Genomic DNA, 27,079 nt, shown 5'->3' on the forward strand with positions numbered 1-27,079 from the left:
TGTACTAAAAACAAAGAAAATCAAACAGAGGAGCATGAATCAAAAGCCTGAATCTGAGTTTTGAGTAAGTGAGCAACTGAAATCTACACTTGAAATCATATAATTGAATTCTGCAAATGGCCCCTTAGGTTTTATAACAGACTAAGCCATAAATTCAGAGCAAACTTGGAGTGTTTCTGTTTGAGCCAATCTCTAAAATATGTGACTAATCAGATAAACATGATCTCTAAAGACTTCAACATTTGGAGGATTATTTGAGGGGGTGTTGCATGTTGCCTTTAGATTTATTTCACTTTCTAAGTCATCTCTTCATCTTCTCTTCAGGCTGTGCTGGCTCATTGTGTTGACTAGATACAAAAGATGCAGAATGGGAGAAGTGATTCTTTTACAGGAATGGCAACATTTTATTTTTACCAGCTATACTGGTCAGTCTGACTAAAGAGGTTTCCTAAAGGCTGCTGCAAGCTATAGTCTCCTCCAGAGTCTTAACCACCCTTAATATGTTTACATTCAGCTATAATTACAGTTCTAATTATAGTCCCACCTATCTGGGAGGAATGGAACAGGAACTCAGCATAATTCAGTAGAATGTATCTTGCAAGTAATATCCCCAGCAGAACAGTAAGAATTTTATGGCTGCAAGACTTTTTTAGTCTAAAGCAGAAATTGACTGAGCTCACTTGGGATAAACACAAACTAAGCCAAACCACTGCACTGAACTAAAATCAAACCGAAACATGACCTCTTTAGGTTTGGAAAAATGTGGTTGCCTCCCTTTTTCTTTTCCCTTTTACTTTTCTTCTTTTTATTGGTGCTGTTTCCTCTTTTCCTGGCCTAGAAACAGAGAAACCAAAATGTCACAAGAAGGACTGCTGTTTCGGTATGTCTGCCCTGGACAAAATCAGGAAGAACTGAAAATCTTGCCAGAATTCTGACTTCATGTGAATTCCAGTATCAAAGATCTATTCCGACAGTCCTTACTCAAGCAAAACTCTCGTTGATTTCAGTGGGAGTTTTGACTAAGGGTATGTCTATACTGACAGCGGCAAAGTTGCCACTGCCAGATTGATCTTTCTGGATCAATTGAGTGGTCAGTGTAGACCCGCCCAATCGATCAGGAAGTTGACTGAGTAAAACCACCCCCTCAAGTAGCGTAGCACTGTGTCGACAGGAACACAGTTTCTGTCGGCGCGCAGAAGGGAAGCACAAGGGAAGCAAACTCTGCGTAGTTTGCGTGACTGCCCCCGAATCTCCAGGTAAGTGTAGACCAGGGCTAAGTAAAGATCACGGGCCTGAGATAATTTTCAGATAAGCTTTGGGAATTTCTCGAGGCTTATTTGACGAGGCTCTCTGAACCTTTTGATGTTTGGCTTCTCTAGTCTGAAGCCTGTTGCAGCTTTAGGAAATTGGTTAAAATTCATCTAGCTGCGCTGACTCATCTACCCAACCGTTTGAAGTGGCTGAAGAAGCTTAAATAAGAAAACCAGAATTTAAGAATAATGCTTTTATTGCCCCTCCCCTCTCCCCCAATGGATGCAGCAATAAAATGAAATGACATGAAAGGAGGTTTGACAAACATGCTTGCTTTTCAGTGAGGCACAGGAATGTCCTGCTAAGTGATGTTTAAAGCACTTCCTAAAAGGTGGTGAATGTTGGCTGGGAATCATCAGGTGCTTGTACGGGGTTAGAGTGCAATGACTTTACTATGCATTGCATTGAAATGTGCCCTCATGCCCACATATGTATCTCCTATCGCCTCTCCCCTGACCTCCACTCTCAACCCCACACAGGGACTCACTTGTCCTCCCTAGCAAACGCCTCCCAGGGACCCCCCCTCGTGGTGGCACGCCACTGTACCCCCAGACCTCCACCCCCACACACGGACTCACTTGCCTTCCCTAGCAAATGCCCCCCAGGGACCCTCCCTCCTCAACCTCCCAGGGATCCCCTCCACCATGGATAGCATCCCCCAACCCACATATCCCCCGTACGCCACTGTACTCCCCAGACCTCCACCCCTACGCATGGACTCACTCGCCTTCCCTGGCAATGCCTCCCAGAGACGCTCCCTCCACGCTGGATAGCGTTCCCCCCCCCCCCCATATCCTCCTGCAACCCTCAAGCCCCACACCTCCAGCCCCTCCCACGGGCCACAACTCATCCTCGAACACCTCCCATTCCCCCCCACTGCGTGTCATCCCCGGATGCTGTATTGCTATGCTTTTTGAACCTTGACTATCGCTTTATTGTTTTGTGCTTAAACATTTCCTAATAAAACGTTTTAATCTGCTCTGGGTAGAGGCTAACCTGCTGTTGCATCACCTCAGGAGCATAGCAGAGAATGAATGTTGACTCAGACCTGCTCTATTCCTCCTCCACTCCCTTCTGGCTCTGATCGGATGGGAAATCCCTCCACCCCACTTTTTGGAGTAGCTTATTTCTCCCTATTCATCTGGCCAGCTATTCTGGCTGAGCAGGAGGGAAGTGGGGCTGAGCTTGTGTCCCATGCACTCGCCACGTATTTTGTGCTGAACCTCAAGCACATAGCCATGACTCTCTTCACTGCATCCAGAATCACAGTCTGAGCAGAGCATACAGAGGACTTTCCGAGCACAGCACTCCTTTGACACCCAAATGGCTGGAGAGTTTGAAACGTGAGCCACTTGCTCCTCTAGAAGGAAAAGCTGTGCTTTGACTCTTGAGCCTTCTCTTCCCCACGCCATTAGGTCACTTTGACTGAGGGAGCTGGTTTTTTAGGATCCATCATAGGCTTTTAGGTTGGTCCTTAAATGTCAATGCATTTAAAAAAATAAAATGATAACGGCAATTATTAAAAAGCAAATAAAAGACCAGTTGTTTCCAAAACATATAAATATCTGCAACAGAACTAAATCATTGGTCTGATGTAATATATTCAGTGTTTCATTTACTAGAACAGCTCAGGCTGAAATCATCACCTGTGGGGCTCCATGGGCTTTTGTGGACGTTAGGTGTCAAATTTAGGTCTGTCTTGAAATTATTTGGTGATGAATTTGTTTTTTGTGTAATTGTCCACTGTGACTTCTGTGCATCTCACCTGACTGGTAAGCATTATCTTTCCATTTTACAGATGTTGAACTGATGCATAGGGAGATCTCAAAGCCCAAGCTCACAAATAAAGTCCCCTGAGTCCCATCCCAGTGTGTGAACTACAAGATTAGCCTTTCTTTCATGTCCTATGGACTGAGGTGCAAGATTTTCAAAAGTGCTCTGCATTGGCCTCGCTATACTCCACTGAAGCCAAAGCAAGTTTTACATTGATGTCAGTGGGAGCACTTTTGAAAATCCCACCCTAACTGTCATTTTCTTAAATATACTACATTGGTACCAAGAAATTAAAAAGCAAAACCATTAACCACTCTAAGGGTTCATCTACACAGTGGAGTAACACGCACTGCAGAGTATGTGGTTTCTAAATTGCTACGTTAGAAAATGCTGCTAGGGAACCTTTAGTGCACACCAATGGGGTTTACACGGACCAATTAATGTGCAACACATTAGTGTACTTTAGAAATCACAGCCCCGTAGTGCACATTATCCCATTGTGTAGACAAGCCCTGAGTGCACGTGGCCTGCAGAGTCATCCAGCCAGCAGACGGAGCACTGGTCAACAAAGACGCCATGTGATTGATAATCTGTTAGTTCACAGTCTATAAAGAAGAAAAAAAGTGGGCAAGAAAAATCTCTTCCAGAAGAAAGAGGACAAAATAGGCCAGGAAAAAATACTATTTTAAAACTTCTCAGTAGATTCGATAAACAGTAGGGAGGCAAATAAAAAGTTAAAACGCATTTGAAAAAAAAGATACTTGGAGGTGTCTCTCTAAATTATTGTTTTATAAGAAGAAGAGCTAATGGCAGGGTCTGAGGTCTTTAAAACCTCCTGCTCTAATTTTCAGGTGCTACAATCCTGTGTCTTGTGTGGTTTTTTTATTACTTACTGCACATCCTGTCATATGGTGTATGAAATAGTATAGTGGTGCCCAGTAACATTGCTGTAGGTTAGGATCTGCTAGCCTTCTTCTCCTAAACCCTCCTATCTGGCGCTTTGTTTGTCATTTAATATCTTAGCCACTTCAAATATCAGACTGAAACTTGGCACTCAGCCCAGCTGCATTTTTAAACATGTAAACTAATTCAAATTGGTTTGTCTGGTTTTGCTTTAGAGATTGGCAAAAACCACAAATTTCTCAGGGTTGAAGAATGCTTCCCACCCATAGTGACTTAAATATCTCCATTTGAAAATGTAAAGGTCAGTTAAGTTTGTTACCAAAATACTTGACAACGTCTGTAAAGACGGAACACCCAAGTGTGTTTACCAAATTAAGGGCTAGATTCTGATCCCCTTACTCATGGTGAGTAGTATTTTCCTCCATAAATATACCCACTGATTTCAATGGACTCTTCAGGGAAGAAGATGCTATGCAACATGAATAAGGGTATCAGAATCTGGCCCTTACCAGTAACTTATGAGTGGGAGAGGAAAAATAACCTTTTGGGGAGAAATTTCCCCTTCCCAAGAACCATGGACATGTCCATGCTTTGCTATCCCCTGTCCTGCACAGAAAGATGTGGGGTTACTGCCTCTTCCTGGTCTCAGGCCTGAAAGAAGGGATTATCTGGTTCTGGAGGCTATGAATCTCCTCCTGTCCCTCACAACCACCAGTAAATGCACCAGAAAGTTATTGTAGCCTGAGGCCTGTGCACGGCAAAAAACCTCACTTTTATCCTGTGGACAAAGAGCCCTAGAAACACAGCTCTATGGGAGTGGTAGAAAGGAGGTCCCAACCTGGTGCAGGTGCGCAGGACTTCAGCATAGATGGCTTTGTGCCTTTGTCACATCCCTTAAGAGTCTGACCGCATGATTTTTATGTTCATTTTATAGAGGGCAGAAGGACCTAGGCCAGTTGTCTTTTTACTGGGAGGAAAACACTCTGCCTGACTGAACAATCTAGGTCGATCTCTGGGAGAGAAAGCTTCACCTCCCCCAACCTCCTCCCTTGGGTTTCTTCATGGGAGGGGCAGCTCTGCTCCCTTGATAAAAGTGCAGTACTGTGACATATGGAGATGCAGTTTTTCTTCCCGGCTTTTTTTCTCCTTCTTCATGTGCCCTGATGTTGACACTGGCTTCCGCTCTGAATGACAACCCAGTATGCATGATACTGACCATGTATGCATTACACCGTCAGCACTGCGACACATGATTGGAGCTTGAGCCTGGGCATATGGGGTGAGAAGGAGGGATCAGATAGTTGTGTAAATTGACAAATGCATCCAGAAGTGTTAAGAATTCTGATAAACCTTGCCAGAGTGTTTTCTAAAATTCCAGCGCTTATCCGACCTTCTCTAAATGAGATGTGGGCTTTTATTGGCTTCCAGGGTGGTCGTGACATTATCAGCACAGTTCATGCTGGGATGCCAGAGAAAATGAGACCTGCTGATCTTGTGACATCAGGGAACGTGAAAGATTAAAATATATGAGTTTAAAATCTGTTATGTGGTGACTACCTTTCCTTCTCTAGCTATTTCAAGCACCAGTATTTTATTCTATAGTTATTGTTTAACATATGTAGAAGTGTTGTAAGTTAGGGTAAAATCATGTGGGTGTCAAGCATCATTTGTACAACAGTACAAGGTCATCAGTTTAAAATGTGGCGTACCACATCCTGCATCTCAGGAGCTGCAAAATCTCACCACATTGCTTGTGGCTGCCATTTTGGAGTTGCTCTCTTCAAGAGGCAAGACTTCTTTGGCAAGTTTTAAAATGTTTGGTTTCATTTGTAAGAGAGAATTCAGTAGAAGCTGTGCTTTCCTCAGAGGCCAACCTTCACATGGGCTATGCTCAAATTTAGCTTTGCTTTTGAAAAATTAATCTTTCCAAGGCTAAAGGGAAATGATGTAGCTTCTAAAGAGCTAATCCAAATTGATGGCCATGCTTTTGTAGCTCTTGCAGGACTCTGTGCTGTGTTCGAAAGCTAAAGTACATTTAAGGAAAAGCACTACGGGACTCAGAGAAAGAAGCTCAAATTATCCTTTATACTTTGATACAAACAATATGAAGAGGTCCGACTCGCATTTGTCAATACTGTGCTGACCTATATGACTTTCTCCTGGGGATTGGCAGTAATTCTAAGGCAGGGCTCATGTTTCCAGGACCTCTCACATGTACACATTAACAGTAGAGCTAGGCTGTCCTGTGCTATTAACAACTGGTTACCACTGCAACATATTTGAAACTCAGCTGTTTACCAAAGTGGGCTCTTTATCTTCCAAGACAATCAGAGCCTTCTTGGAAGATCTTGAATAAGAACTGTTTGGATGTAAAAAGGGCCGTGCAGCATAGCTCACAGCTCTGATCTCCCAGGATTCATAGATTTGGAAGGCACTGTACCATATATAACTGAGGAAGATAGAAGAATGGTACACAAACTGCTACATCAAGGTCATAACATTCAGAGATCCTATTAATAGCATGCCTGGTAAGCAATTTATGAAAGAATTCACACAGCATTTGGAAAAAGTCAGAAACATTATTAGTTTAATTGCTTTTTAAGTGATTTTTCTACTATACCATGTTTCTGTAAAAACAGATAAAAAGCATTTTAAATAATGGAGTTACTTGTTGAACAGAATTTTGAAACATCAATTTATTATGTATCAGTTTATATTCAATTTAGTAACAAAGATGTGGTTGGTTTGGCATTTATACCATTAACGTTGTTTAGAATGGGTTATATTCCAATGGCTTGGGTGAGTGGGTAGCACCGAGACCTTGAATTGCTGCAGCGCAGCACTCTTAGTACTGTAAAGCATGAAGGATTCTTTCTCCAAGAATCAGGCAGCATAGACAATACTGGAGATGTTTATTCACAATACCGGGAAGTCTGAGAAATCAGCTTCAGCTTCATGATGTTACAGTGGTCAGTTATATTCCCTTTCTTATCGATTACATAGTACGTTTAAATTCTTTATCTATTCACCTACAAATACAGACATTGTCCCATCCGGAGAGACAACAGTGATAATGGTCGTTATATACACGCAGAGATACTTTTAATCACTTTACTTACATCAAGGATGCTAGGGTTACACTCGGTGGGGGGGTAGGGTGGAGGGAGAAGGGGGGAGATCTTTACAGATAGGTGGCAGACAGACAGAAATTCTAAAAGCAAATGAGTTGTTCTTATCGAAATTAAAATCACTAAGAGGACATCTGGCTACCTGGGTCATCGGATGTTTGCACGAGCCATTGTCCTTGAGGATTAGACATTTACATGAGTTTTAATGACCAACTTGTTAGCTGAAAACAGTCTCAAGCCTTACAGTACTGATAAAGAAAAGCCCCTGTAGGTTATTAAAGTGAAGGGTGATAAGAAGAATGACAAACGATATAGGTGATGCAGACTAAGGCACTGATCTTCACTTCCTCTTCCTCATGTAACATTCCACCATGTTCCTTCTAATTACAACTCTCACTTTAATTCCCAAACCCTATAAGGAGATAATGAGCAAATAGAAAGGCTGCTGGCATTGCCGTTTGATGGAAACACTTGGCAGTTTTGATTGCATCATAACAGGCAATAGCTTCAGGAACTTGGCCTGGTTCTTATTCAGTCAAAATATTTCCTGGGGATGAATGGGTGGCAGAAGAGAATTAGTAATATACAGTAAACGAGTACTGGATAGTATGTGTTGCATACTTTAAATATCAGTCCAAAACTGCAATTTGGGGGAATTTAAAGGGATTTTATGGAAATTTTAGATATGGATGTTTTACAGACATTACTTATTTATTTATTTTATTGGTATTATATTATGGTTGTGTGTAGGGACCTCATCTGAGATCAAGACCTCATTGTGCTAGCATTGTACAAATAGAGTGAGAGGGAGTCTCTGCCCTGAAGTGTTTATACTGTAAACAGACAAGGGGGAGGGGAGAAGGAGGAGGAGGAGAGGATACAACATACAGTCAGAGTGAGCTGAGTGATGGTTTACAAATGTCATGTTAGTGAGTGCCACCATTTTTGGTGAGGTGGGGAGGGCGGAGGGATAAGCTAAAGGGAGAGACAGAGGAGCAGAGAGGACACATGGAAGGGAAGTGAGTAAGGGAATAGGGGAAAGGAAAATGGAGGGAGGGAAGGATGATAGGGCAGGCTGGAGCAATCAGTCCCTCAGCACACGGGAGAGAATGACCAAAGCTAAAACAAAAAGCAGTCAGATCCTAATGACATCATCACTGTGAGCATCAGTTTGTCTGTGTTCCCGCTGGCTGTTAGTCTCTGTTAGTATCTTAAAGACAACACCTAACAGCAATCAATAGTTGCAACTAACTTGCTCTTTATATTACAAATTGTGAATTTTCTCCTATTGATATAGAATGTTAAATTTGACCTTATTAATGAAATATATCTCTCATAGACCCTCATCTTGCACCAAAGTCAATTGGAGCATTGCTGTTGACTTCAACAAGTGTAGGATCAAGCCCATGGCTACTGTTGTTTGACAAAGACTTGATTTCTAAGGGATTCAACAATTCAGTGCTTTAAAAAGAAAAATCATGCATTTATAGCAGGCTCTTTCCAGACTCTGTCTTACATATTTTGAAACAGTGAAATTATAACATACTTTTTCCTTTTTATAACACCTTTAATTTCAGGATGTTTGAAATATTAAAGTAAGACAAATAATATTTTGGGTTGTTCTTTTTGTTATTACTGCTAATAATAATATTATGGAGACCGTCTCATTTTCAAACCACATTACAAACATTAACTTAAACATTCTGCCTCAGTTTCCCCATCTGGGAATTGAGGGTGATAGCACAAACCAGATCAGGGGGCTCCAATGTAGCAGTAAGAATTAAGAGGGTGGAACCCTGCGGCCATGCAGAGCCCCAGGTCAAAGGCTGCTCCATCTAGCAACTGTGCAGTTGGCAATGCAGGATCAGGGCCTCAATCCTTTCAGCTGACATGTATTATCATCTCATTTTACTGATGGAGAAACTGAGGCAGAAAGATTAAGTGAGAACCCAAAGCCCTAGAGAGAGTCCAGAGCTGAATCTGAGAATCCCTGGCTTTTAAATTCTATGCTCCAATTATTGTGCTAGCCCACATCTCTCTGCTTTACCGCTCACCGAACGTATTCATATATGTGTGTACAATACTTGGTAGTGCCCCAATACATTTTCTCACAGACACTAACAAAACCAGGTACATTGAGCCAGATCCTGATGTGGGCTAAACTGATCTAGCCCCGTGGAAATCAATGGAGCTGGAGAACACGTCTAATATTTGTAAAGAGGGGCTGCAGTTAGAGACTTTACTGCAAAATGGCAGCATGGCCCAGATTGTCCTGTTTATTGACATCAGTGGAAGGGATCTTTCACAGGTTCATTTCCTCCTACGTGGCTGGAATGGGGATGCCACCATCTGTGCAGCAAAGTCTCTCCCTCCCTCCCCACCCTCACAGGCACCATAACTCGGCAAAAGCCCTTCTTGTGGGGTTCTGCAAAGAGCTCCATGGAGTTTTGGGAATAGAGAAAGGGTTAGCAAGTGATGAATCAGGACTGGCCACACTCGCCAGTAGAACCTTTTGCTGTCCTAGGACTAACCGTAGTAAATGACAGCAGGAACTGCCCTCGTGAGCTGCCTTTATTTCCAGGTTCTTTATCATTGACTAGTGGCAAGTTTGGTTTTATACTTTCTTTACTCTCAACCATTCTTGGTTTCCTGCTGAAAAGGGAGCATTAAGGGGAGATTATCACAAAAGAATTGATGAGTTCAGAGTTATAGTACTTTCCCTCCTGCCTCTCCCTTCCAGTCCCCCTTCTGCCTGCCAAGCAGAGCTTTCTTTCCCCTTTCATCTGCTTGCTGCTGGTGGAACAAGATGCTCTGTGACTTTAAGAAGTGTGGTTTTCCACAAACCTAATTCCTCAGCTTTGGCATATGTTGAGGCCTGTCCTCAGTTTGGCTGTGTGGTTTATACAATCTAAAAGCACACTCATCTAATGGGGTTTTTAACTATGTTCTGTGAAGAGCTGGAGTTCAATTTTCTGGTTGTTAGTTGTACACAAAAGAATAATCAGCATTTCCAGGGCAATTCCCCTTCAGACCCCCCAAATGTGGGGAAAATTAAAGGAATTAGTTTTTTGTTTTTGTTTTTTATGAATTAAGAATATATCTTTGTCCAGAGCCAATATTTAATTAAAAAGACCCTGCAAATCTCTAATGAACAAAACCGACTGGGCAAATTCTGTGTTACGTTCCCATATGCATCAATATCACTGCTGTGTTATGTTGTCAGTGTGGTGGCATGCGTGGAACTGTGGGGAGAATTTGGCCCATAATAATCACAGTCACCAGCCTGCATTATTTCATTGTGAGTCTCCTGATATTTGGAGTGATTATGAAAGCCCCAGCTCCTGAGGTCATGTGAATAACGTGAAAATCTCAACTTCTATCTTCGAGTGATTGCTCATATGCATTCCAATGTAGGTGTGTGCGCGCCCCGTGCACAGATTCCCGGAACTTTTTCCCTAGCAAGCCCCGCATGGCCAGCTCAGGCGCCCCCTGGAGTGCCGCGCTCATATCGCGGTATAAAGGGCGCTGCTGGCACCGCGGGTCCCCAGTTCCTTCTTTCCGCCTGTGACGGTTGCTGGAACTATCGCCTCTTGCTGCGTGCAAGTAGCTCATTCCCTAGTTGTTTGACTGTTTTTCAAAGTTGTTGTTTATAGTGTTTATAGAGTTAGTTAGTTTATAGTTTAGTGTTAAGTCTGAACCCCGGACGGGGTTCCTCCTTCTGGAATCATGCCGGGCTCCACTGGCTTTAAGAACTGTGTCTTGTGCACCAAAGCCTTTCCGATCAGTGACCCGCATGACCGTTGTCTCCGGTGCCTTGGGGAAGAACACAGTCGAGACAAGTGCAGAATCTGCAAGTCCTTTAAGCCTCGCACCCAAAAGGAGAGGAACGCGAGGCTAAAGGCAATACTTATGGAGTCGGCGCTCCGTCCAGCCTCTGAACCGTCCCGGTCTCCGTCAGCACCGAGTGTGTCGTCGGTGCGGAGCGCCCCCCCACCGGCACCGCTTTCAGCACCGCAGAAGGCCTCCAAGGGTCCCAAGAAGTCGGCACGGCCCTCGGCCGCACCGGAGATCTCCCCCCGGCCCTTGCAGGGCGGCGGGAGCACGGAGACGCCCCAGTCACGGGCCGTAGAGGTTACTCCGGCCCCGGGGTCTCCGCGCGGGTTGCCTCCCCCGACTCCTGGGGGTGGGGGAGTGCACCCGCAAGGGCCGTCGACGCCGGAGGCATTTACCGCGGCACGGGCCCTTATGGCCATGCCTATGCCTCCGTCCCCCCCTCGGCCGAGGGACAAGGGACTTGCGTCTCGAGGCAAACCCGCGCTGGGTGGTCTCGGTGGTTGGAGACGTTCCCAATCCAAGTCTCCTTCCAGACGGTCACGGAGGGTGGAGAGCGTCGGCTCCCCTCCGAGCTCCGACTCTAGGTCGTCGAGCGACTCGGCACCGCGGCACCGTGGGCGGTCCCGAGTCCGTCGCTGGAGCCGTGTGTCCAGCTCCAATGCCAGCAGGGACCGAAACTCGGGCTCGCACTCTTCGGCACGGAGCCCGTCTCGGCACCGCTCCCGGTCACCGTCGGTCTCGAAAGGCCCAGAGACACCGATGGCTCCGGCACCGATGGCTCCGGCACCGATGGCTCCGGCACCGATGGTCCAGGCACCGTTAGGCCCGGCACCGATGGGGGCCGCACCGATGATGGGCCCGGCACCGGTTGGCCCGACGCCGACATCGGGGCGACGGGACTCTCCTCTACGTCGCTGTCATCGGTACCGCTCTTGGTCCCGGGGAGGGAAGCGGTACCGCAAGTCCTCTCACCGCAGAGGCCGGTCGGCTACGTCGTCGTCATCATCCTCGACTTCCTCGTATCGCCGGCACCGCCGACGTCGGCACCGGTCCGCGTTGTCCTCGCCCGACCGCTCCACGCGTCGGCGACATAGACGACGCACGGCGGGCTCTGGGGACAGGAAGGCTGTGCAGCTGCAGCAGCCTTCCCTGCAGGCCCCAGGGTGGACCCAAGGGCCTTGGCAGTGGCCGTACTGGGGGCCCTGGAATGCCACTATGCCCCAGGGCTCAGTGTCGCTGCAGTCGGCGGTGGCTCCCCCCGTACCTCCCGCACCTAAGGTTCAGGAGCAAGGGTCGGAGGATTCGGACCCAGGGGAGGGACCCTCCACTGCGCCCCTACCCTTCTCTTCCTCCTCATCGCCTGATGAGGCAGCAGCCAGGGATCGTAAGGGGCCCCTGTTTGACTTTAGGGCTCATCAAGACCTCCTAAAGAGAGCGGCTGAAAACTTAGGCATGGAGTTTAAGCTCATGTCCGAGGAGGAGGACCCCCTTTTTGGGCCCTCGAGCTCTCTGGGACCCTCACGGGCCACCTTGCCAGTACATGACAATGTCATGAAGATAGCCAGGAAACTCTGGAAGACCCCGTCCTCTCTGCCCTCTACGTCCAAGGGGGTGGAACGCAAGTATTATGTCCCCAAGGAACCATTTGAGTTCCTCTACAACCACCCGGCACCTTGCTCCCTGGTGGTCGATGCGGCCAACCAGAGGGACCGCCAGGGGAACCAGGGGTAACATGCCCAAGGACAAGGAGGGTCGCAAGATGGACTTATTTGGGAGGAAGGTTTACTCTACTGCGGCGCTGCAGTTTAGAGTAGCGAACCATCAGGCCCTGTTTGGGAAATATAATAAAAACTTGTGGGCCTCTATGCAGAGGTTTGCCTCCCAGCTGCCCCCGGACCAGGAGGCAGACTTTTCCACTATCCTCCAGGAAGGGGCTGCTGTGGCCACCGCTGCGCTGCAGTCGGCTAGTGACGCGGCGGACACAGCCAGCAGGGCTATGGCCTCGGCGATAGTGATGCGCCGCTGTTCATGGCTTCAGGCTTCTGGCCTCACCCAGGAGGTACAGCAGGCCATTCAGGACTTACCGTTTGATGGCCTGGGTCTGTTCTCGGAGAAGACAGACGACAAACTCCACGCACTCAAGGACTCTCGGGCCACCCTGAAGTCACTTGGGTTGTATACCCCTCAGGCCTCCAAACAGCAGTCCAGGCCTCAAGCCCAGAGGCAACCACCACCCCCGCCCAGGCCGGCTCCTCGCCCCGCCCAGCAGAGGAGGGGTCGTGAGCGCTACCGCGGTCCCAGCAGAGGAGGCCGCCAAGGGTCCTCTGCAGGGGGCCAGCAGGGGCCTTCGAAAGGGGGTAATCCGAATAAACGTTTTTGACCCAGAACCGGAGGGTGGTACTCTTCCTTCTCTCTGGGATCTTGGCCGGCCGTTCGCAGATAGGCTTCGCCCTTTCCTTGCGGATTGGGAAGCCATTACTACGGACCGGTGGGTCCTGGAGGTGATTGCTAAGGGGTACTCCCTCCAGCTCACAGCTTTTCCCCCCAACACCCCTCCGCGGCTGTCCCCCATTGGGGATCTGGCCTCGGTTCAACTCCTTGTGCAGGAGATTGGGTCGCTCCTCACGTTGGGGGCAGTGGAGGAAGTCCCACTGGCCGAAGAGGGCAGGGGCTTTTATTCTAAGTATTTCTTAATCCCCAAGGCGAAGGGAGGCCTTAGGCCCATTCTGGACCTCCGTGGCCTAAATAGGTATATTAGGCGGGTTAAGTTTCGTATGGTCTCCCTCGCCACAATCATTCCGGTCCTTGACCCAGGGGATTGGTATGCCGCCCTTGACCTAAAGGATGCATACTTTCACATCTCGATATTACCGGCCCATAGGCGGTTTTTGAGGTTTGTGGTAGCGGGACGCCATTATCAGTTTCGGTCCCTACCCTTTGGGCTCTCCTCAGCACCTAGGGTCTTTACTAAGTGTATGGCTGTGGTGGTAGCCCACCTGCGCCGTAAAGGTGTTCAAATCTTCCCCTACCTGGATGACTGGTTAATCGGGGAGGTCGAGTTCCCATGTGAGACATAGTCTGTTCCTCACACGCGAATTGTGCACTAGACTGGGGCTGCTTATCAATGAGCAAAAGTCCACACTCACTCCGGTACAATGTATTGAGTTTATTGGAGCCAGGCTAGATGCGGTACAAGCCAGAGCCTTCCTCCCTCAAGCAAGATTTGAGGCGATGGCAGCCATCATATCTGATCTCCACTTGTCCCCCATGACGACAGCCAGGCACTGCTTGCAGCTGTTGGGACATATGGCGGCTTCTACATATGTGGTGAGACTGGCACGATTGAGGCTTAGACCTCTCCAGGCGTGGCTGGCTTCGGTGTATGTACCACACCGGCATTCTCTAACTAGAATGGTCCTGGTTCCCCCACAGGTGCTGTCATCCCTCGATTGGTGGAGGGACCCGAGGGAAGTGATGTTGGGCGTCCCCTTCAGAGAGCTCATCCCATCTGTGACGCTCATCACAGACGCATCCGATCGGGGATGGGGAGCCCACATTTCTCACGATCAGGGCACCCAAGGGCTGTGGTCACTGGAGGAGAGAGCTCTGCACATCAACGTGCGCGAGCTCAGAGCGGTCCGATTGGCCTGCAAGGCCTTCCTCCACTTCCTCAGGGGCAGAGTGGTCCGAGTCCTTACGGACAATACGGCAGCCATGTTCTACATGAACAGGCAAGGGGGGCACGTTCCTCGGCACTCTGCCAGGAAGCCATTCACCTCTGGGACTTCGCGGTGAGGCACGGGTTTCATTTATCTGCCTCTCACCTCCCGGGGGTACGGAACAGCGAGGCAGACCGCCTCAGCAGATTTTTTTCTCCCCGCCACGAATGGTCCTTACACCAGGACATAGTGGCTTGCCTCTTCCAACGGTGGGGTACTCCCCATCTGGACCTGTTCGCTACAGCGGAGAACAGGAAATGCCCGAGGTTTTGCTCGCTCAGGGGTCGCGAGCCGGGCTCTCTGTCCGATGCCTTTTTGATTCCCTGGACAGGGGATTTAATGTATGCTTTTCCCCGTCCCGCTCCTGCCCCAAGTCCTCCTCAAAATCAAGAGGGACAGGGCGGACATTATCCTGATTGCCCCAGCGTGGCCGAGACAGCATTGGTACAGCATGCTGCTCGACCTCTCCATCACCGAACCGATTCCGCTACCCAGACGGTGCGACCTGATCTCCCAGGACCATGGGAGCTTGTTGCACCCCGACCTGGACTCCCTCCACCTCACCGCCTGGAGACTTTGTGGCTGACGGAGGGAGAGAGAGCCTGTTCCATGCAGGTTCAACAGGTCCTCCTGGGCAGCAGGAAGCCGTCCACGCAAGTAACATATAAAGCTAAGTGGCGGAGGTTTTCGGGGTGGGCAGAAGCGAGAGGGTTACACCCTAGCATCTCACCTATACAGGCCATCTTGGAGTACTTACTGCAGCTTAAACTGCAGGGCCTGGCTTTGGCCTCCCTCAAGGTCCACCTAGCAGCCATCTCGGCCTTCCACCAACCCATGGAGGGCCGCTCCCTGTTTTCTCACCCTATGTCGGTGAGGTTCCTTAAAGGGGTGAAGAGGACTTTCCCTCAGGTGCGGGACCCGGTGCCACCCTGGGACCTCAACTTGGTCCTTAACGGGCTGATGGTCCATTCGAGCCCTTGGCTACATGCTCCCTTCTACTTTTGTCATGGAAGGTGGCCTTCCTAGTGGCTATCACCTCGGCCAGAAGGGTCTCCGAACTGAGGGCGTTAACCTCGGAGCCCCCCTACACGGTTTTTTATAAGGATAAGGTCCAGCTGAGGCCTCACCCGGCTTTTATGCCTAAGGTGGTGTCTCAGTTCCACTGTAACCAGGACATTTTCCTTCCTGTGTTCTTTCCATAACCCCACGGGTCGGAGGAGGAAAGGAGGGGGCATTCGCTGGACGTCAGGCGAGCCTTGGCCTTCTATCTCGAGAGGACCAAGTCTTTCCGGAAGTCGACACAGCTCTTCGTAGCTGTGGCGGATAGGATGAAGGACTTGCCTGTCTCCACCCAGCGCATCTCCAAATGGATTACTGCCTGCATTAAAGCATGCTATGAGCAGGCAAGAGTACCCCTCCCAGGGCCGGTGAGAGCACACTCCACTAGGGCCCAGGCCTCTTCCGCAGCCTTTCTAGAAAGGGTTCCCCTGCAGGACATCTGCAGGGCAGCGACCTGGTCGTCAGTCCATACGTTCACATCGCATTACGCCATCGTGGAACAAGCGAGGGAAGACGCAGGGTTCAGCAGGGCCGTGCTGTCTAGAGCAGGTCACCGATAACTCCTACCCTCCTCCAAGGTATGGCTACTCAATCACCTACATTGGAATGCATATGAGCAATCACTCGAAGATAGAAAACAAGGTTACTTACCAGTAACTGTTGTTCTTCGAGATGTGTTGCTCATATCCATTCCAAACCCACCCCCCGTCCCCACTGTCGGAGTTGGCAGAAAGAAGGGACTGGGACCCGCGGTGCCAGCAGCGCCCTTTATACCGCGATATGAGCGCGGCACTCCAGGGGGCGCCTGAGCTGGCCATGCGGGGCTTGCTAGGGAAAAAGTTCCGGGAATCTGTGCACGGGGCGCGCACACACCTACATTGGAATGGATATGAGCAACACATCTCGAAGAACAACAGTTACTGGTAAGTAACCTTGTTTTTCTTTTCTTTTCTTTTCAAGTAAGTTTCTGGCCCTCTTAGTTATTCAGAAAAGCTTGAAAACTCTACAGAAAAGCTCAAAAGCCAGAAGGCAAATAAAAAGAACCCAATATTTATTATTTTTAAACGAATCTCATTATTTGGGATGTGGAAGCCTGACTCAAGATTTTTGAATCTTTGTCATTGGCAATACTATAATCATTAAAATGCAGCATTCAATTGCAAAGAAACATCTTCTACTAAGAATAGATACACTTTAGGTTGCACTTTATTGATTTTTTTTAAACTGTGTTTTCTACACACGGCACTGGCGTTGGGCTGCAGCAACAGTGCATGTCATCTAGGACTGTCCAGCTGGACTGGGAGACTAGTCTCCCATCAATATAACTCACATAACTCTTGTTATTCTTTATCAAAGTTGTGGGTTTTTTTACACCCTGGTCCTGCAAGTGATTCATCGTGAACAGACCCCTGCAGCCATGCCAAGTCCCACTGACTTCATTAGGGTTTTGTGCAGGCTGTAGGGTCCGCCCATACACAATTCCATGTAGTATTGGGTCCTCATGGAGGGAAGAATAGGTTTCTGAATATCAGACCAAGAAGGATGGCGGAGTGGCGGCAGTGTTGTGTTTAGTGGTTAGGACAGAGAACTGGGACATTGGACTCCAATGTTTTGTTCCCACTCTGCCACCATCTTGCTGTGTGGCATTGGTCAAGTCACTTAACCGTTGGGCTACAGGTCCCAGATGAGTTAAAAGTACAATAATGTTTATCTGCTTCATGGTTTTGTGCTAGGATTGAATTAATGTCTGTAAAGGACTTTGGAGGCTTGGCTCTATATAAATACCAGGTATTATTTGTTTTTAAGATGCAATGATTATTCGTTATGAAGCCAACAAATGGCAACTCTCCTCTCTTTCCTGTGTGACTACTTGTTTGGGATGCTCTCATCCCTCCTCTTGTGCAATGCTTAAACCTTCAGAAAGTCCCCCCTTTATTCCGAAGTAAATGGTGTATAGGGGCTGCTCTTTTAGTAAGAGGTTGCAGAGCAATGGCAGCATCCCAACCCTTTTATAGCTCAAAGGCTACGTCTACACTTGTGACAGTGTGTAGTGTGCAGACACTGCAAACCCAGCTAGCATGTGCGTAAATAGTGTAAATGGTGAGGCACAGCTTAGGCAAGTAACGTGTCCTACACACCTGAATGTCCAGAGCTCCAACGTGGCTCTCTACACATCAGGCAGTGCCTCCCATGTCTATACTGCTATTTTTAGCAGTGTAGCATCCTGCTGCGAGAACCTTTCCGCACCACAGAGAAAGGATCCAGCAATGAGGAAAGGCACTGGCAGGGAGGGGGCAGTGGGGAAAGGCTCCAGTGGCAGGGAAGGGCTCTGGCAGCAGCTCCCTGAGACTTTCCCCGCTGCCTCCCCACTGCTGGAACCTTTCCCCACTGCCAAAGCGTTTCCCCACTGCCGGACCCTTTCCCCGCTGCCAGATCCTTGCAAGCTACATGTGTAGTCCCTGTAGTCTACACACCACCGTAAGTGTTGTAGACTCAGCCAAAGTCAGTCAGGGAGCACTGTTGCTCCTCCCCTGTTCCCTAACCATCCCTCCCTTTCTCTCTGTCCCTTACTTAGGGTGACCAGAATTCCCGATTTTATCACAGTCCTGATATTCAGGGCTAGATGCACCTATTACCTCCCCACTTTCTATCCCGATTTTTCACACTTGCTATGTGGTCACCATACCCTTACACCAGGCAGCATTGTGCTCTTCCTAGCATGCAGAACGAAGGCCTAGCATCCAGTGGTTAGAGTCTGGGCCTGGGAGTTAGAACTCTTGGCTCCTGTTTACAACTCTGCCCTGGCTCACTGTGCTTCATTTGAAACGATAAATGAGAATAATAAATTTTTACCTAATTCCCAGTGGCTTTCAGGCTGAATTAGAACTTGTCTTTCTACATGGGTCTGATAGAGAGAAGTAAACTAGAAGGCTAATTTAAAGCATACTAGTGACTTTGGGCTTTTTCACCAGGTAGACAAGTTAATGCTTATAAAGTGATTGAGCTGTGATTCTGTTATTATGAATGTAGGCAAAGTAGCTTATGTGTAAATCAATATTTGATCAGGTGGAAGCATAGGTTCCACATTAGTGGGAGGGAGAAGGAGTGTAAACAAAGGCTGCCCACTTCTACTGAACAGAGAAAACTGAAGTGGAAATGATTCTCATCCCCTGTGGTTTGTGTGGCATACCATGGGTCTCCAGCACTCGGGGGCCAAGCCTGCATTTGCCACCCCCTTCCCAAGCCTCACGACTTGCACAGGGCAGGGGGGTCCAGGTGTCGCCCCCCCAGCTGTCCCGGGGGAAGGTGGGGTTGTTTGTATCTGTGGGGAGACATCAAGCCTGGGGGGGGGGCACAAATGCAGATTTGGTTCCGCCGCCCCCCCGCACTTACCCGCCACGCAGCACCCTCCTCTCCCGCTGCAGCCCTGCAGCCCGGCGCTGGCTTGGACAGGGCGGCCTCACCCCCAGCCTGGGGGGCCCAGGCCAGCCTTCACCATCTGCAGGGGGTGGAAGGTGCAGGAGGCTCTTGGGCAGCTCAGAGCCTCCTGCGCCCCCATACCGCTGCACATCATGAAGGGCTGGTCCAGCGACCACTCCCCCAGCACCCAGGGGCCTGGTCCGCCGCCCCCCCCCCCAAATACATCATTGCTTTGAATCTAGTATTCAAAAGCAGAGGCCAGTTATTGAGACTGATGGATAGAAGTTAATGCAGTTCAGCTATTGATGTGGAATTTGAAGTTATAGAATGAGAGAGTTTGTTTTCCTTCTGTTAGATACTAAACTGTGGAAACTTGCTGTGAGGTGAAGGCTAGTATTGCTTTTTGCAGTCTCATTTCCTATAGGCAGTTGAAAACATATCACAAGCACTGAGATTACTCAAGTGAGCAAGTGGAGCATTCAAAGGAAGAAAGAGAAGATGAGCAATTAAGAGAGGAGTTTATAAATTATCATTGCATTAAGAGAATTGCTAATATCTAATATGCAGGCATAACTAATGTGCAGCTTGGAAGCTTTCCTGTGCTGTCAAGAAAGGAGAAGGAACTAAAATTCCAAGAAATATTTAATACACATTTTGTAAAACCTATAAGACTCACAGCAGGTGAGAAGCAGTAAATGTTTGCCTCCAAAGGAGAATAGAAACCAAAACAAGGCAGAATTTCATTATCACAAATTAACCAGTTTATCAGATAGTCATTTCATTAAACAGAGTAGATCCTTGCTTAGCTGAACCACCTCACCAGAAAACTCTACTACAAATTGTTATGTTCTCCAATTTCCTCCTTTGTTCATCCAGATAAATTCAGTGTCCTTCATCCTATTTGAACAAACAGGGTTCTACTATATCTGTTTTAAGTCACTGATTTGTATGCTGTAGAAGCCATCTCATTGCTTAGAATACAGTGATACTCTGTTGTGTTTGTTTTCCTTTTGATGCCTTGTATATAGTGGATTGTTTGTTTGTTTGAGGGGTTTAACCATCTGGAACAGAGTAGAAATAACCAAGACTTTGTACAAAGGTAGGTTAGATTTAGAACGGTAATCTTAAAAATGATTTTTTCTATTTCATACATCTCCCATACGCCAAGATATTTGGGTGGGAGGAGGCAGCTGACAGAAAAGTAAACTGTCTTGGCTTGACCATTAGTATTAACCCAAGATAAAATGTTTTTTTCCCTGTGTGATCTGACCAACCCCCCCAGACAATATGCAAAGAGCTGAGCTCAATTTTGGGAAGTGAGGGAATAAATAAATCAGATTTTGACAATGCTTACAAATTACCGATTCAGATAAGGCATCTGTGCATTTCAAAATCAGTTTTCATGTAACCATTAAAACACAGATTGTCAACATCACATGTCAAAATATATAAAGTAAATATCCTTAAATCAAACTCTAATTTTAAAGTTCTCAAGTAGCATTTTTCTGACTCCATACATTTTGATTAGTATTAATGGAAATATTTTTTCATCAATTTGCCTGTGTACAGTGAAATTGATGTTTACTGACATTTACTAATAAAAATAGAATCCTTCCAAGCCTACATATACTCAAAATGGATTCACAGATCTAGGCAGCTGACATTCATATACAAGGAAAACAAATGAAACAAAAAATTATAAATGTTCTGTGAAATTTTATCCCAAAAGGAGGTCCAAATTCTGATACTCTTATGCTGAATAGTATCTTACTCTGCGAGTAGTCTTTTTGGTTTCAGTTGGGCTGTTTGCAGAGTAATCTATTACTAACATGAATCTGGCCCAAAGTGTTGTCTCATGCTCACCTGATGCATGTCCAACCTGATGCTATATTACAAGCCATTCTGGTTTTAGAAAACTTGTTACAAAGGTAGGTCAGTACTTATCTGATAAGGAAAATACTTTTGATTTGAAACAAAAACTTGGCACAACAAGAAGTCAAATTGGGTAGAATCTTCCACCAGCAGATCATTTTCACGAATATTGCAGTCTCAGGAGAGCAGGATGCTCTTCCCTTTGAAGATAACTGAGTTGGGGCTTTTGTTGAGAGTATACATGCCCCAGATTGTGAAGCTGTTATTTCAATTAAAAAAAAAACTCAAATAGTTAACCCTCTTGTTCATTCTATTTAACCTCTGAAGTGTCTCAAAATGAAAGCACCAGCTTCCACTTTTTGGTCTGTATTCATTTTTCTTTTTTTTTTTTTTTTTAAATACTCTCACTCTTGTGGCTTATCAGACGCTTTCAGTTTAAACAGCCTCTGAGGCAAACAGGAGATTTGTGCCAGTGTGTGCGCGAGTGCGAATGTATGTATGTATCATAATGTGACAGGGCATAGGCAGTTATGAAACTTTCCAATAAAGTCTCAGTGCGTCAGTATTGGTTGGGTTTTTTTTCTTCCGTTGTCTTCTGATTTCATTTCCAGTTATGAGTGAGGAGAGAGGGGTGGGGAAAAAAACTCAAAAAACCAGTTGGCTGAAGAAAGGAGCTATTCCCAGGACTGGTGGAACATGCAGCATGTTGAATGATACTCTTCATTTTTGGTGCACAGGGGCAGGAGGAAGGGGAAATCTTTCCACTTTGGTCAGCTGCTAGTTAAAAGGGGCCCCAGAGAACTGTTAAAGCAGCAGAAAGAAGTTTGGCTTTTATATTTTAAAAGGACTGGAGAAATTATTAACCACAGTTTATGACATCACACTTGATCTGATTAAAGGTTTGTTTTCTTGCTGGCAGAGGTGTGCTCTGTAGAGACTGGTTCTCTCTTCTTTTTTTTTTAAGTTTCTTTTTTGAACAGCAAACGGAGAGAACTGCTCGCATTGCTGCTGCTGCTGCTCCAGCTGCGTGTGTGTGTGTGTAAAAGGATGGTGTATCTGTAGCTGCCACGCGCAAACACACATTTGACCATGAGGACTCTTCGCAGGTTGAAGTTCATGAGTTCGCCCAGCCTCAGTGATCTGGGCAAGAGAGAGCAGGCAGCCTTGGATGAGCGGGGGACTCAGCAGCGACGGGCCTGCTCCAACGCTACTTGGAACAGGTAAGGTCTTGTTCGATGCACTTCCTCACCTGGAGCCTCTAAGGATTCCCACAGCAGCCAGCATGATTCATTCCACAATTATTGTCTGTGTCTCTCTGTTTAGCAGTTTGGGATAGTTTGTTCTTAACAATACATTGTTCCAGGAATGTAACAACACATTGGCTTCTGCCTTAATGTGTTACGTGTAACCAGGAGACACATTTAATAGCAGACAGGAGCAACTCTTTGAGACTGCTGTTAACCTTTTTCTGAATGCTAACAGAAAAAATAGATTTGCCCTCCTGAAGATGGTTCGGCCTATGCTTCATTCTGATAGGCAGGAGCTTTTCTCAGAGCACCAACATACAAAATATGTCCTTGCCAGACATTTTAGTTCAGGATTGATGTAGTTTTTTTTTTAAAAAAGTGTGTGTATATATATTTTCTTCTTTGCTGTCCTTTCTGTATGTTTTGGAAGGGGAAAAAATAATCCACCAAGCTTACTTTTTTCTGTGTATGAATTCTTCTTCTATTACTATTTGTGAAAAAAGACAGAGGAACATTTTTCAAAGTGAATAACTTAGGCATTTAAGACCCTAAGTCCCACTGATGTTAATTGAAGTGCCTAAGGCTCAGATTTTTAAAGGTGTTTAGGTGCCTAACTCCCATTAAAATCCAGGTGCCAAAACACCTTTTAAAAAGCTGGCCTTAAGTCAATTTTTTTTAAAAGTGGGACTTAGGTGCTTTGGAAAATTATTCTGGTAGGTATTTTTAAAAAGCATTGAGATATATTTACAGCAAGATCGAAATCACTGGAGCAACAAGGAGAACAAATTTCTTAATAGAATTGTGTCGTGCAAAAAAGATTTTAAAAAATCACATCTTCTGTCACTATAACCACACTATTAGTTATTTATTCATGGGTTTATTATCAATTCTTTGTAAGTACTAACAGCTTGTTAGGCATTGTAATAATATAAGACACAAAGGAGACAATGCCCCAGACCTGAGAAGTTTGCAGCTTAAATAACAGAAGGATGCACAGGGAGATGCAGATGATGGTGTTAATTAAAGATCTAATTCAGTAGCATGTCACATGGCCAATTGTCCCACAGGAATCAGTAAGACTGCTCTCAGAGTAAAATACTACGCGGTGTGAGTAAGGGTAACAGAATATGGTCCTTGGAGCTTTTTCATGATGGTGTGCTGACAGCTTTCATGGGCCGGGATTAGCATTTATGGGCCTTGTGGGAGAAGTGAGTTGTCAGGATGGATTTAAATGGAGAGAGGGTGGATGCCTGGCATAGTGAGATAGGGAGAGTTTAGGGGATGGTGTGGAAAGGGCCTTGTGGTGCTGCATGAGCAAAAAGTTAAATCTGTTCACATTAGCCGTCTCTGCTGTTGGTGCAAAACACAGTCCAAGATAAGTGGGTTTTATTTATTTACTTATTTTTGAAATTGAAAAAGATGGGTAGTTTTGACCAATGGGTATTTGCCATCTGTGTATGGGAGTCTTGTTAGATTTCCTGTGCATTTAATCCATCACGCATCACATATTGTTTAAACCAGGCATATGTGAGTAATCTCTTTACTGGTTTGTGAACTTGGAGACCAACCTTTCCCGTTTGCCATGATGTCATCTTACCCTTCGCTGTGAATACACTGGCACCCTACAGTTCCACAGCATGCACATCTCTGAAATCCCTCTGGAGAAGCCAGCGGAGCTGCTACCTTATTATACGAGACCCCCACACTACTTAATTTTGAAGACAGAGTGAGCATTAGTGTAGGTGTGCCAGGGTGCTCTGAAGTTGTGATAAATATTACAAAACATAACTGATTTTAGAGACTGCAGTAGAAATGCAGGCCCTGCATTTCATATTAAATAATAGAAGGCCTTCTCTGCAGCAAAACAAGGAGATCAATATAGCTCTTTCTTGCAACATAATGCAGCTCATATCCCATCTTGGCTTTAAGGATCTTGGTATCTTAGCAGATACTCGACACTCTGTAAAATTCACCTTCATCTTTTCATCTCAAGATGATTGAGGCTTAAATCATGGTATACTTAGTCATACTTTGACAGAATGATCTAAAAACTGGTCAAGATTTTCAGAAGTGAACGGGGGGGAGGGGGGGAGGAAGAAAGGGGGGCACATGCAATGTTTTCAAAAGTGTCCAGTGATTTGGGGTGACTCAAAGTTTAGATACCCAACCTGAGACACTTTAAAAAGGGGCCTGATTTTCAGAGAGTGAGCGTACAGCACTCTCTGAAATGCAGGACTCAGGAACTTTTCTGAGGTGTCTCCAGTTGAGCACCCACACTGAGTCATCCAAAATCACTGGTCACTTTTGCAAACATTTTCCAGGCGTGGTTTTTTTTTTTTTAATTGGTTTTGTTTGGTTGGTTGGGACTGGTTTGGTTGTTTTCTGTAAAACAAAAGTGGCTTGTTTAACAAACATTTCTAAGTACTATCCTCAGATGTTATCCTTTGGCTTACGGAAATGTAATTCCTTCCCGATAAGAGAAGGACTGCTGCTATTTCAAGCAGTGAAATATTAAACATTCTTGCTAATTAGAGGAGTGATAAGAAGCACCAGAAGGGCTTTCCATTCTCATCAAACCAGAACGTACTATAACATTAGTTGCCATTTTTTCCCCTTAATTTTAGCAGCTGGGCATGGGAGGGGATGTGTGTGGGAGGGGGCAGGATATTTGAGAGAGGCTTTGATCCTGATTCAGTAAAGCTGATGCAGGGAGATGTGAAATACAGAATGCAGAATGCCTCTGCCCCAGTCAAGCCCACTGCTCATGAGAGGAGACTCACCTTTTGGGAGGACAGGCAATGAACCTGTTTCGGCCCCATGTCAACGTACTGTGGAGGGGCCACAGTTAATTTTTCCCTGGGTTCCCAATAGGTTTTGCCAATAGGAGCTTCAGAAAAGAACAACTCAAGTCAGTGCTTTCTCTAGTCACCCTCACTACACACATTTTTTTGGCTGTGTCATCCACTTTTGAGGCGCTGCTGCCCACTCCAGCAGTAGAGTTGTGGCTACTTCATGTGCCAAAATGTAGCTGCCTGGTGAAGTTTCCTTCACTAAGTCTTCTTCGTGGATACCAGCTTAAGCCCTTGCGATTGTGTTAATAACAGGATGAATTCTGCCCTTGGTAGCTAGGTGAGGGCAAATTACAGGAGACAAGGTTCCATTTCTATCACTGCCCAGTTCACCGCTTGCACATTGCATTCCTAGCAAGGCTTCTTCCTCTGCAGGGATTTTCCTTCATCTCCACAGCTAAGGAACAGTAACACAGCATGAAATTGTCAAATCAAAGTGAAGTAAGTCACTGCTGAGCTTCTGCCTACTACTATGCAAATTAGACTTCGTTGCACAGCTTCTTCTGTGCCTGCTTTCCCATGAACCCCAAAAGCAGTGTGTACCAACTCACCAGCCAACGCATGTTAACTAACAACTAGCAGCAGCTTCATTAGAGCTCACAAAATCTGCACTGGATTAAAATAATTTAGATTCTTTTGCAGGTATTGTTTTCAACTGCTTGTTTTCTGCTGCAGGAGTAAACTGAGGGCTGAATGCTGAGTCACCGACTAACCAATTGACTGAGAAACCCAAGGTTATAATCTTTAGCCTGATAGCTGGGGGGCGGGGGGTGCCCTCTGAGGGCAAAGAAAACTCAGAGAGAGGTTTTCTTTATGACCGAGCTGGCACAGACTGCCTAATCCGCGGTTAATACTGGCTGAGTTCTGTTGTGGAAAAGCATGTGAAACGTTTGTACATTCTCCTTGGCATTAGAAGGGGGAAAAAAAGGTAAAATGGTGACAAGTTGAAGGAGTAGGAGGTAGTGAATAAAATAAGCCAAAATATAAGGAGGAGGAGATATTTCTTACAATAATGAAATGGACAGTGAATCTAAGCTGAGAAACATGATGCGGAACAATCTGAATTAGTTTTTGCAAGAATATGGCATGCACAATAACTTGCCATTAAGTAGTGCTCAGTGGAGGGCAAGCACAGTGTTTCATCTTTAATTAAAAATCCATGTCTTTTCAGATTACAGCAAGGTTTTCCTAATGGAAGAAACTTTCAAATGTATCAAACTGAAAGTACTGAGCTTTCACTTTTGTTAGGACATTTTTTCCCTTCCCACACTGGTTAATTATTCGAAGATACGGTATTTGTATTGACTTGGCTCTTTCTTCCCAGATATTCTCAATGGGATCTCCTTTTAAGAGAGAGTTTGGTTTGAACACAGGAACATATGGGAGCCAAAAACTCCTTAGTTCTATTCCTGACTCCGACGCTAACTTTTTTGTGACACTTCAGGGAAACCACTTAATGTCGGTGCCTCAATTTCCCCGTCTGCAATATAGGGATAATAATTTTCATCTCCCTCACAAGTGTGTTTACAGTTGATGCAGTTAATGAATGAATGGTTGTAAAGCACTTTGAAGACTTTGTGTTTAATAAATTCATTTATTTTCATTAAATGTTTGAGAAACAGCTTAATTTCAGTCTACGGATGTTTGCAAATTGTTTACTTTGGGCAAAATTTTCAGAAGTACCAAAGTGACATAAAAGCTCAAAAGTGATTTAGGCACTTTAGAAGCTTAAGTTCCCTTGACTTATAGTGAGAATCACATGGTATTGTTTCTGTTCAATGTTTGACTGGAACTTTTTGAACAGGAGAATTACAAATAGCTATTAAGGAATACTCGGGTGTACTCTCACATACCCTTTTTTGCATGTGAATATGGGTATTTATTTACAGACTAACAATTACCTAAAAATTTGCACAAAAACTCAACTTCGTTTGGCAATATCAAGTAAAAAGTTTGATGGTCGA

General features: G+C 45.9%; 1 protein-coding gene across 3 annotated transcripts in view; it reads left to right on the forward strand.

Moving 5' to 3' along the window:
- Nucleotides 1-27,079, forward strand: part of PRR5 (proline rich 5) — a 155,701-nt gene that overhangs the window by 56,050 nt on the left and 72,572 nt on the right. Inside the window, exon 3 of one of the 3 annotated variants that reach the window (XM_067559349.1) lies at nt 22,126-22,239. The exons of 1 other annotated variant lie outside the window; for it this stretch is intronic. In XM_067559349.1, the coding sequence (XP_067415450.1) occupies nt 22,136-22,239 (104 nt within the window). In that variant the 5' untranslated portion in view covers nt 22,126-22,135. Of the gene's footprint in view, nt 1-22,125; nt 22,240-25,695; nt 25,758-27,079 lie in introns of those variants that run through there. One more of the 3 variants, XM_067559348.1, reaches the window with a different exon arrangement.

This window comes from Emydura macquarii, unplaced genomic scaffold (assembly GCF_026122565.2).
Source record: "Emydura macquarii macquarii isolate MOO-44397 ecotype Brisbane River unplaced genomic scaffold, CSIRO-AGI_Emac_v2 contig_2205, whole genome shotgun sequence".
NCBI lineage: Eukaryota > Metazoa > Chordata > Testudines > Chelidae > Emydura > Emydura macquarii.